Here is a 12,520-nt window from a genome sequence, read left to right as displayed (position 1 = left end):
GCCGGCCAATACAACCCACCCCAATAATCAAAGCTGGCCAATACACCCCCCCCCCAATAATCTCCTCCTAAATGGGTGGAGACCTCAACTTCCCCAATGATGATACCAAAGTTACGCCCTTGATGAAAGTTAAAAATTCCCTGGCAAACTCTGGACAACTTCCTTTGTGATGCTGTATTACCCATCACTGCATAGGCGGAGTCTGAAGTTTGCATTTGGGGGGGGGGGGGCAAAAAACCCACATCATGCCTACTTTATGTGTTAACGCACGTATCTGATGCACACATAGCCTCTTATTCTGTCTACCTATTGGGAACCAATAAATCACTTTTGCAAAGATGCAAAGTGCCAGCATAGAGCATAGCGCAATGCTCGTGTTGCCAATTAATTCCAACTTCAACTCGGCAATGGGGGACTGCCCCCCTCCAAACACTGTCCATGTGTCAATGATATACGTCTGTCTTCAGTGGCTCAGCCTTCGAAGTCAATGCCCATTGTTATTAGAGGGTGAACTGCATGCATTTGTTCTGAATGTGTCTTACCTTTGCAGGGCTGACATAGACACAGTTGGTGGAATTGGTAGGGCAGCCTCCATTGTTCATGTCACATGGATTGATCGGGGTACAAAGCTTTCCATCTCCTTGGTAACCATCTTTACACGTACACTGGTAATTCCTCCCGTCCAGGTTCATACACTCAGCATTAGGGTGACACACGTTTGTAGAGCACACATCCCCTGGTAAAAACAATTATATGATTTATTTAGAAACACATGTTTTATATATACTCTCAGTGGCCAATTTCTTAGGTACACCTAGCTAAAGCAGGCCGTATACATCTGACGAAATCAACGTCATTTTGTCAACACAGCACCACATCAACACAGTATGATGCAAAAACACTGCGGTGATCACTGTTTCTGCGCATCGTCTGTGCAGTTTCCCTAAGGCAAACATTTGCTATTGTTCTGATGTGACGCTGTGAGGTTGGTCAACAGGACTAATTATGTTTATGCTATGCATTGCACCACATGTATCTTTAAATTGTGTAAATCAATATGTGTCTTTGTGTATGTATGTTGATAATACGTGTTGTAGCTGTTTAATACAATAGAATGCACGTTTCGTCAGTATGTAACCATGGATGTTGTTTAAATTGTTGTTTTCCATGTCTGTGCTGTTAGTATTAGACTAATAGTGGCTGTTAATAAAGACGGCATTTTCCATCTCAAAATGCTGTCATTTCCTTTATTAAAATGACTCACGCACATGCTACAATGCATTTAGTTGTGCTCCCTATGTGAGTTTGTTGCATCGGAAACATTCTATATCTATATGACATAGAACGAAGAAGGTTGTGGCATATTTTCGAGTATATATTGCTGCAGCCAGGAGCCGAGTGTCGAGTGGGGGGCCAATGTTGAGTAGGGGGAGTTTATCATGAGGGGTAGGAGGGGTGTATGGTTGGGGCTAAGGAATCAGATAATAACAGTTATAAACCTCTCCCACACTGCACCTTCTACTTGACATTGCCCTTCCTACTCGACATTGCCCCTCCTACTTGACATTGCCCCTCCTACTCGACATTGCCCCTCCTATTTGACATTGCCCCTCCTACTCGACATTGCCCCTCCTACTTGACATTGCCCCTCCTATTTGACATTGCCCCTCCTACTCGACATTACCCCTCCTATTTGACATTGCCCCTCCTACTCGACATTGCCCCTCCTATTTGACATTGCCCCTCCTACTCGACATTGCCCCTCCTATTTGACATTGCCCCTCCCACTCAGCACTCGGTTCCTGGCTGCAGTAATATGCCTCTCCATATTGTTAAGTATGCCAAAGTATGTTCTCGCTGACTTGATTGATTTGTCTGTACTGTACATCGTGTGAAGTATACAGCCACATTAACACTGGATATGACCCACTTTTACCGCCAGAACGATTTCAAGAGTAGAAAAGTTGTATTTTCAGGGAATATTTCCTGCATACCACTTCTGTACTGAACTGTTATTTTATCACTTGTGGCCTTTCTATTAACTTTAACAGGTCTGGCCATTCTTCTTTCATTAACAAGTTTTTTTTTGCCCCACAGAATTGCCTCTGACTGGAAGTTTGTTCTTCATCACACCATGTAAACTCTAGACACTGTAGTGTGTGAAAATCCCAGGAAAGTGGCTATTCCTGAGATGCTGGATCATCGCACCTTGCACCAGCAATCACAGCACATTCTAAATTGCTTAGATCACGTGTCAAACTCAAGGCACGCGGGCCACATCTGGCCGGGTGTACAATTATACCTGGCCCGCAAGATCATTTTATTTATCTTTTTAATGGCCCGGTAATATGAAGTGCCAATAACATACAAACTACAAATCCCACAATGCATCGCAACAGCTACCTTACCGAATGATAGGCTACCTGCGATCATTCCCGCGTCAACTACGTCAGATCAATCAAGCGTCTCTTGATGTATGCAACCCTAATATCAAGTGAAAGCTAGACCCTAACAATGGCCAAGAGAAAAGTTGATTCTGAAAACAGAGCCTTTCTAAACCGGTGGGTGGCTGAGTATATTTCAATTTCAATTTCAAAAAACTTTATTTGTCCCCGAGGGGCAATTTAAAAGTTTAAAAAATGTATTTATGTTTACTGACATTGCCGGAAAACCCGTGTGTCTTATTTGTGGAGCTAAAATATGACTGAGAGAGAATCTCCATGACACAGAACCTTACCCCAAACATGCCAAGAAAAGATGCCAAGCATCCAACTCTGACAGAATAACATAAGAGCAAAGACAATGGAATGTTTTGATTTGTTATTATTTTAACTTTAACTTAAAAGCACAATTTTTATTTATATTTTCAGGGTTTTTTTGTAGCATATTCATATTTTGAATTTGTATAATTTTGACAGGAGATATTTTTATGGACAGCAAAATATTTTAAGTTATTTTAAGTTTAAGTTTTATTTATTTTGGAATAATATTGTATCCTGTCTGTTTCGATTCATATTTATGTTCAAAAAATGTTTAGTTTTAGTCTGTTCAGTAAATGTTTATCCTGTTCGACCTAAAGTGCGCTTTGAGGTTTGGCCCCCTGTGCAACTGAGTTTGACACCCCTGGCTTAGATCATAATGTGTATCCAACCAGCAGTGTTGAAGTTACTCAAAAAAGTCATCCATTACAGACAGAGGTGGACAGTACAAATCCAGACCAAGGTTTTGTTTCAACCAACCAGTTGAGCATAAAGAGTCACAGTCACTGTTACCTGAACAGGTGGTGCCAGTCCTCTTAAACCCAGGGAGGCATTCGCACGTTGCACTTGCACCATTACCTTTGCAGTAGGAGTAGCCTGTACAGTTTGCGCAGGATTGGCTCACTAGATAGTGGACAAAACGGGGGGGGGAGGGGAGTCCTTAGACAAAATTGATAGAAATCCAACAGCAGCTCCTATATGAGGAAGCCCAGTGAGTTGTAATGTGTCATGTGACACTGAGCATGAACATGAGCAGAAGGAGGTTAGCAGTAATTGCCATTCTACTGTTATTCTAACTACCTCAACGCAGGCTTGCAGAGGTATAAAGTGCAGCCAGGAAGTGTGTCTGGCCAGGTAGCTTGAAAGCTCTTTTTCTGGGCGCCCTTCTGAACAAATGTAAAGTATTCTTATCATTGATTCTTTGTGTTGCCATACAAACAGTCTGTAAATGATGCATTAAAATTTGATGCACACATAACTTTTTATATAAAATTGTATCAGTTTTATCTCTATTTAATGTTTTTCTTTAACTTTCATTTAAACAACGTTAGATCTGTTAAATCATTTGGATATACATATACCACAGGTAGTCAAATACTTATAGAGCAGGGCTGCTCATTCCTGCTCCTGGGGATCTGCTCCCCTGCCAAGCTCAGGTGCAGCCTTACTTGTTAACATAGCTGGTTCTAATACTGAGATGCCACTGAAGTACCTGATTATCTGTATCCCGTGTGTTAAATTAGGGCTGTACCTAAGCTCTGCGGGGGGGGTAGGCCTCCAGGAACAGGAATGAGAATCCCTTACTCCAGGAACAGGAATGAGAATCCCTTACTCCAGGAACAGGAATGAGGATCCCTAATGTAGAGCCTATATCTGAACGCTCTTCAAATGTGTGCTGTGTTTTTTCATTGCACTCCTTGTTTGCTATCAGAGCAGACTGCTATATATCTCCCATAAAAAAACAGGTTAATTCAACCAGGACATGTTATCCTGTTCATTCTCATTGGCATGTACACCATCAAACCAAACAGTGGCTAATGGGGGAAGCATTCACCTTCCTGACATTTAGATCCAGTGTATGGAGGCTGGCAGTAACACTGTCCATCTCCATTGGGACCGGAGTTGCATTGCCCTTTATTGGAACAGGTGCACTCTACAGTGGAAGTAGATGGAAAATAACGCAATCACAAAAAATATTATTAGTAATTAGTAATAGCCCTGGGTTATTGTATAACAGTATGCATGCAGTTCAAAGTTGATGTGCTATCTGCCTTGTTTGTATGTTGCTTTGCAGAAGAATGTCTTCCACACAAATGTGAAATGGAAATTTACCAGAGGCACACTGCGAACCATAAACATCTTGCTTCTTACAGTGTTCGCATGCGAAGCCAGTTACTCCTTCCTGAAAGGTCATAATAATTAAAGTAAATGAAAACTAAGAGACAACTTTGCTTTACATAACACTTTGGATTACGGTATACAATAATTCAAGCACCTCATTACCCATCAAGTATAACCTAAAGCATCCAAGTTCATTTGTTGTGATCCACCAATATTTACCTTGATGTACTATACTACCCTACAAAGATAAAACACAGTAACTACACTGTCACACTGAGAAAAGAGGCTTCAAAGTTTTTTGACTGTCCACCCGTATGTTTAATACTTATTAAATATATATTTATGAAATATCTTAGATATTTTGTAATGAGATAAAACAGAAGTATGGATTTTGTAAAATATGCAGATAAGGTGTTTTATACAGCAGTAAAGCAATGTACTATCTATCATTTTGGGTAAAGGTCACTTACATTACAAATGCAAGTTCCATTTCCTGTCATCCCATCCATGCATGAACCAAGCCAGTTACACATCCTATCGGAAACGCTAGGACACGCTGGGGAGAAAAACAGGATGCACATTAGCCCTGGCTGGTAAAGTTACAGCTCAAACGCGGATGACCAAATCAGAGAAACGAAGCAGCACTCACGAAGACAGAGAGGACCCCAAAAGTTGGAACAGCATTTGCGGACCATGACCTGGGTCTCGCAGGAGTGTCGGCAACCAATTGGGAAAACCCACCCATCGCCAATTTCAACACCATAACTGAAAAGATAGCAAAAGGAGAAGGGCAGGTTTGTAGCCACAAGGTAAAAACTGGACATGAATTCTGAATCTAGGTCTTCATGCTGAAACATACTACATTTGTGAAAAAGTGATGATTAGAGAACAGGGTCAGACAGTTTCCCTGTAGTGATTGAGGTTAAGGGCCTTGCTCAAGGGCCCAGCAGAGGCATCACTCTGAAAGCCACAGGATTTGAACCAGCCATCTTCCGATCACACGTCCTAACCCACAGAGCTGCATGATGGCCAAATCACACGCATGTCATGCACAGTGATGCTTGGTCATCAAGTTAATATCTTGTGGCAATGTATTCTGTCACAAAAAATGCTACACTGTGTAAAAACACATAGTTCTGGCAAAGTAAGTGTCAGTAAATACTATTAGCACATCAGGGCCCAATCAGACAGAGATAGCCTTTCCAAGGTGGACATTTCTAACAATGGACCTGCAGCCTTTGATTCCCATGTCCGTGGTGATCTTTCTGGAGCCACTGGGGCAAAGCATGCCGGGAGATGCAGCACAGGAAGTGCACTGTGTATAAAAACGCTTAGTGCTCAGCTCATCACAGCGGTTGGCAGCCGTCTGGAAGAGAGAATGAGAGAGAAGTGTTGGGTTACAACACTTACTTTCACGTCCATTGTGGGTAGAACTGGTTTCACTACACTTCTTGGCAATGAAAGATTATTATTCCAAATGACACGCTGCAGCTTTTATTTCCTGTTTTTATAGTATTGGTTTTTGGATAGATAGATAGATAGATAGATAGATAGATAGATAGATAGATAGATAGATATAGATAGATAGATAGATAGATAGATAGATAGATAGATAGATAGATAGATAGATAGATAGATAGACTTTGTTAATCCCTGATGAGTAATTAAGGATAGAAAATAATACAAAATATAAACAATATAAAGAGCATGATTTGATACTCATTCCATACTGTATAAAAAGTTGGCTGCCTTAAGATGGATGAGACAAAATAGCCAAAAGAAAAATGAAAAAATAATGTTTTTCTGCAAAACACAGGAATTTTCTATCCTTTAATCAAACTATAATTAAAAGGGAGAAAAAATCAGACAGAATCAGAACAAAAACACAAGCCAGTTGTAATATTTTTAATATTAATACAGCTGTGAAACACACCATTTAAATGGTAATCTTTAAAAAGATTATCTACCCACCCATCCTTCCATTCACCCACCTATCCATCCATCCATCCATCTGTCATGCACAGGGTTATAGGGCACTGTACCTCATTCTACATAAAATTTACATTTTACCTCATATTCTCATGCTTCAAGTGCATTTTGCCACCATGACCATTGTCTCTTGCTTGATGCGAATTAAGGAACCAGTTGATTCACTTGATTCTCTTCATGAAGAGGGATTTGAAGTGATTCCAACATTATACTATCAAAAATGTATCATTCAGAATTTTCTTTACACTTACCTCCTGAGCAGAATGGGTCACCATCAATCCCAGAATGATGAAGAAGAACATTTCTTTCTTATCTTGTCAGCATGCAGTTTGTTTTCCATACAGTTTGGGCAACAGACAGAGTGTGGAGAAGTGGAAGCACTCTCCAAGACACCCTCTAGGCTAGAGTCAGAGACCTTGTAGTCCAAAATATTGAAAGATGTCTTTTCAGTCTAACTGTGCATTGCTTGGATTGTCCGGTGTTACGTCTGCTAGATGCTGAGTCGTACTGTACATGTGATGACTTTCTGTGAATTGCAGGAGGAGATTTATGGGGAAATGTTGCAGGTTTCCTCTTCTGTAACATCTCTGTGACAGACCGGATATCCTTCCAAGTCAAATAGTTGGAACAACTTGGCACGGGGTAACAACAGGACATACGAGATGTCAGCTATTTGTTACCCAGAAATAAAACTTCATTTTCTTTGCACAGTGGGTCAAGGCTTTCACTTTGTATTCTAATTTTCCCATTTCCCTTGTGTTTTCTTATATATCTAAGTGATTATACCCTCTAGACAGTTATTTAAGTGAATGAAAATAATAGCTCTACCAAAAAGTGAAGTAACCGAATATTTATTTCCATGGTTTGTATTATGTTTATAGTGTTTATATAATTTATGTAATGTTGTATTTATCTATGCAAATTTAGTGTCAAAGAGGAAAGTGATATAAATTTGCTCTTCATTAGCATCAATGTTCTCTATTCATATTTGACAAAATTATTTAACATAAGGTTTAATGCAATATCATTTACATTTGCATTTATTCATTCAAGCTAATGAATTAAGAACACTAACAAACAAGGCTGTGTTAGCCTCCACTCTGTCTCAGACTGCAAAACTGCTCCATCATCAGTCCTGAGGTTTCCACAGCCAAAGTTCACTTCCTCGTGTTTATCTTACCAGCCCAATGTATTATTTGGATGATTAAGGAAGCGACCTAAGCTCTTAATGTCAATGGACCAATTCCGATGGCTGAGCTTGCATTGTGGTAATTAGGTGTTAAATACAGGCCTCCTGTAATGTTAAAATGAGCCATTGTTTCCACTTTTATATACTGCTAATGCTACGTGTGACCCCTCGATTCAAGAAAAGAAAGGTAACAGATTTTGTGTCAAACAGCATTTAAATAAAAAAGGAGTAATTAAAATGCAACTGAGAGGAAATTAAAAGTTTAAGAATTATGTGGATTTTTGCATGAATGGCTCCTAAAACTAATTGGATATTCAAGTCATAACAATGACTAGGAGTGGGAATCATTCAAAGGTCAGTGAAACAAGTGACAAGGACCCCTAGGGTGACGGCAAAGCAACTTCAGGCGTTTCTTGAAATACCCGATAACATCTGAATTCATGTGTCAACCACAAGAAAAACACTGAACACGACCAGTGTTCATGCTAACTTACCGTAGAGGAATCCACTGTTCTCTCAAATAACATTTCTACCCTTCTTGTGTTTGCTAAAAGTCACCTGGACGCTCCATATCGTAGCTGGACCAATGTTCTGCGGAGATGTGAGAAGCCTGATTTTTTTTTTTTTGTTTTCTTTTTTGGAGAAAACAAAACATTGGACATCATGACTCAGACCTCACTGCACCCGTGAAGCGTAGTGGCATAGGACTGCTTTGCTGCTTTATTGACCTTTGGTGATTTCATCAATAAAGGGCTAATGGATTCTACAGAAAAAGGCATCTGTCTGTGATGTAAAATTCAAAATAAGTTGTGCCATGCAACTTGATCCCAAATGCAGAAGTAAACAGCAGGTTTCTGTTCTTCAAACAGAAGAAATTCCATATTATAGACCAGCCAGGTCACAGTCTGGAGTTCCATCCCATTGAAATGTTATGGTGTGATCTGAAGGAAGCCAACGCCAACACATACTAAACACATACATTAAGTGAAACTATTTCATATAGAGTAATGGGTCAAAATACCTCCTAACTGCTGTGTAGGTCTGAACAGCATATGTAGAAAATAGAGGTTATTGCCAATAAAGAAGGTTCCAGAAGTATAAGGGCTCACATATTTTTTCATCACTGACCTTGGCTGTTTAAACAAATTGTTCAATACAGCACTGTGAAATGTTTTTGTTAGGACTTCATTTTATGACTTAGATGAAGATTTTCATGTAAGCCATCCATGAAGAAATCTGGACTCTTCCCAAAGGTTCACAATCTATTTCTCCAGCTGTATAAAACCATAGTACTAATCAATTCAATTCAATACAATACAATACAATACAATTCATTTTTATATAGCAACTTTCACAAGTCATTCCAAGGCTTTTTACATGGATGTGTTGTGATACATTACAACATCAGAAATTAAATAAAGAAAGCCAGATAACAACGGAGGCGAGGAAGCAAACCCCCCCCCCCCCCCCCACAAAAGCAAGGTGTAAGCTGTGACTAAGGATCAAGACAAAGTCCATCAATGGGTCTTTTCCACGCTGGCCTGTGTAGGGTGGCAGACTGAAGGCAGCACCCACAATGATTCAGTCCATAGATCCCATTCGCGATGTCACCCCTCCATGGGATCGAACCAGGACTCCAGTTCAGATGGTGCCTACCCTGGGCACCACCCAGACGTGTGGGAAGGAAGAGAGCATGGATGGTCAGAACATGCATTGACACATTAATGGACATAGTAGATAAAAAATGGCATGTACAGCAGCACCAGCAGCCATAGTTACGGTGTGTTGTGTTAGGTTGTGGGTAAGCTAAACTGAAGTCCAGATTTGAATACTGAGACTGAATCGGTATCCCAAACATAGGCTGGTAAACCATTCTGCAATATTGGAGCCCTGTAGCAGAATGCTTTACCGCCAACTGTCACTTTACTTATATGTGGAACAACAAGGAAACCTGCATTCTGAGATCTGAGTGGACGATGCGGCTTGTAAACTTGAAGTAATTCAGTCGAGTAGGTAGGAGCTAGACCTTTATGTGCTTTATATGCAAGTACGGCATAGATTTGTGTGTGGACGGTATGGACATGTTCCTACCAATATTGTAGAAGTTCCGTGTGTGTTTGGGGGGGGGGGGCGAGAGGTTCTGTGCTGACTTGTTTCCTACCAGTGTTGAAATCAAACCTGTGCCCTCTCTACTAATAACATAACCAATCATTGGTTGTATTTACCAGCATTAAAACCGAGACCCACTACAGTTTTTTTTTTTTTAACAAGATGCAGTCAGGTAACTTTCATGCCAAATTTCAGACAATTCCAAAGTGTTCATAGTTCATTTACTACAGTTTCTACACATCCAATCACCTTCCAAGCAGTTACGGCCAGAAAACACCGTGACTCAGATGTCAGAGCATTAATGTAATATCCATCCATTGTCCTGCCACTTATCACAGTCAATTTTTTTTTTGACAAACCAAAAATAATCATTAGTTACTATACACCTCTCAAAATAAATAAATAAATGTCTACCAACCAAATATATTTTTAGACTTTTATGTTATGTCATCCGCATTAGCCAGATCTCAACAGGCGTCGCAAGTGTATTGTCCAGGTGAGCTGGTTTCGAAAATTTGGAAAAAGTAAAATAAAGAGAAAGTTTCTCAAAGGCAAACAGACAAGTGGACATGACTTTAGCTCTTCCCACCTTCTTTGGGGTAGAGCTAGGATTAGGGATGTGTAACATGTGATCTAAGTATTACAATGAAAAAACAACATAATGTACCTACTGTACATGGGTTGCACAATGAAATTGACACACTGGCCAATATAGTGTTTGAGGTGTCACACTTATATATGTGCGGCCTGGTGGCCAATCTTCACTGATTCCACATTCCATCAGTATGAGCAGAATGTGAAGGTAGAATTAGCAGAGCAATAGCACAGCTGTATATAAAGTATTCCAGTCCACACAACATAAAGGGAGACAGAGTTCAAAAGCCGACAGATTGTTGGTGCGCATCTGTGACCAGGACAGCAAGTCTTTGTGGTGAATTGAGAGTCACGGTATCCTGGGAAATGTCGGCATACCACCACGATGGAAGGACCACATCCAACAGGAGTAGCTGTGAATGCCAGAGGAAGTTGTCTGAAAGGGAGGTCCGGGCACTAACCCGGATTGTATCCAAAAAACATTAAACCACAGCTGTCCAACTCACTGCAGAATTAAATGTGCACCTCTTTACACCAAAACTGTTCCTTTGGAGCTCCACAAGGTCAATGTTCATGGTCGGGCCGCTATAGCCAAACCTTTAGTCAATCTTGTCAGTGCCAAACGTCAGTTTCAATGGTGCCAGCAGCACAAATATTGGACTTTCGACAATGAGAAACATGTATCGAGTCCACTTTTGTTGTCTTTTCCACATCCAGGACAGTTACAGTACAGAGAAGTCCCAAAGAGTCTTACCACCTGTACTGTTGCATACCCAGATTGCAGCATGGGGGTGAATCAGTGATGGTGTAACTGTAATATCATGGCATTCCCCAGGACCACTACTTATTCTAGATGGGCGCATTACTCAGTACGTTTACATGCACAGCTAAGTCAAGCTGCGATTATAGCTCGACTACGTCATTTAATCGAACTACTGTCTTTGTCCTGGTATACATGCATGGGAGGAGAATCGATTTATTGACTGAAGATTGTCCAACTCTGCTGTGATAGGTGGTGACATGAATCCTTTCAGATTGTTATTATTGGACTTCTTCCAATTGACCTATTACGACACAGACGTAAAAATAATAATAATGCATGAACAAATGAAGTGACACAAGCTTTAATTGCGATCAGGTTGGAAGAACAGATACAACAAGATCAGAACAGCATAAAAAAATTAAGTATTTTGTATAATATACTATGACAGCGCGCTATTGGAAATTTTTCAAATAATGCAATGTGATTTCATCAAATAAATATTGGGCTATTTGTGGAGTGATTTAAACAGCAAGGATGAAAATGATTATGATTGTCTCTGAGAACACTTGTAGCACATGCAAAAGCAGTGGAGGTAAGCTAAACTGATACTTAAACATACACTCACCTAAAGGATTATTAGGAACACCTGTTCAATTTCTCATTAATGCAATTATCTAATCAACCAATCACATGGCAGTTGCTTCAATGCATTTAGGGGTGTGGTCCTGGTCAAGACAATCTCCTGAACTCCAAACTGAATGTCAGAATGGGAAAGAAAGGTGATTTAAGCAATTTTGAGCGTGGCATGGTTGTTGGTGCCTGACGGGCCGGTCTGAGTATTTCACAATCTGCTCAGTTACTGGGATTTTCACGGTTTACAAAGAATGGTGTGCAAAGGGAAAAACATCCAGTATGCGGCAGTCCTGTGGGCGAAAATGCCTTCTTGATGCTAGAGGTCAGAGGAGAATGGGCCGACTGATTCAAGCTGATAGAAGAGCAACTTTGACTGAAATAACCACTCGTTACAACCGAGGTATGCAGCAAAGCATTTGTGAAGCCACAACACGCACAACCTTGAGGCGGATGGGCTACAACAGCAGAAGACCCCACCGGGTACCACTCATCTCCACTACAAATAGGAAAAAGAGGCTACAATTTGCACGAGCTCACCAAAATTGGACAGTTGAAGACTGGAAAAATGTTGCCTGGTCTGATGAGTCTCGATTTCTGTTGAGAAATTCAAATGGTAGAGTCAGAATTTGGCGTAAACAGAAT

General features: G+C 40.4%; 1 protein-coding gene across 1 annotated transcript in view; it reads right to left on the bottom strand.

The window, feature by feature from the left end:
- The window catches only part of LOC111855798 (stabilin-2-like), a 46,358-nt gene extending 39,223 nt beyond the window's left edge, over window positions 1-7,135 (bottom strand). Inside the window, exons 1-8 of the mRNA XM_023835192.2 lie at window positions 6,842-7,135; window positions 5,831-5,967; window positions 5,251-5,366; window positions 5,072-5,157; window positions 4,593-4,662; window positions 4,315-4,413; window positions 3,273-3,383; window positions 543-736 (exon numbers count right to left, since the gene is read on the bottom strand). Of these exons, the coding sequence (XP_023690960.2) occupies window positions 543-736; window positions 3,273-3,383; window positions 4,315-4,413; window positions 4,593-4,662; window positions 5,072-5,157; window positions 5,251-5,366; window positions 5,831-5,967; window positions 6,842-6,892 (864 nt within the window). The 5' untranslated portion in view covers window positions 6,893-7,135. The remainder of the gene's footprint in view (window positions 1-542; window positions 737-3,272; window positions 3,384-4,314; window positions 4,414-4,592; window positions 4,663-5,071; window positions 5,158-5,250; window positions 5,367-5,830; window positions 5,968-6,841) is intronic.
- Window positions 7,136-12,520: the final 5,385 nt, after the last annotated feature.

Source organism: Paramormyrops kingsleyae, chromosome 6, assembly GCF_048594095.1.
Source record: "Paramormyrops kingsleyae isolate MSU_618 chromosome 6, PKINGS_0.4, whole genome shotgun sequence".
Lineage (NCBI taxonomy): Eukaryota > Metazoa > Chordata > Actinopteri > Osteoglossiformes > Mormyridae > Paramormyrops > Paramormyrops kingsleyae.
This window is presented reverse-complemented; position numbering and strand designations above follow the sequence as displayed.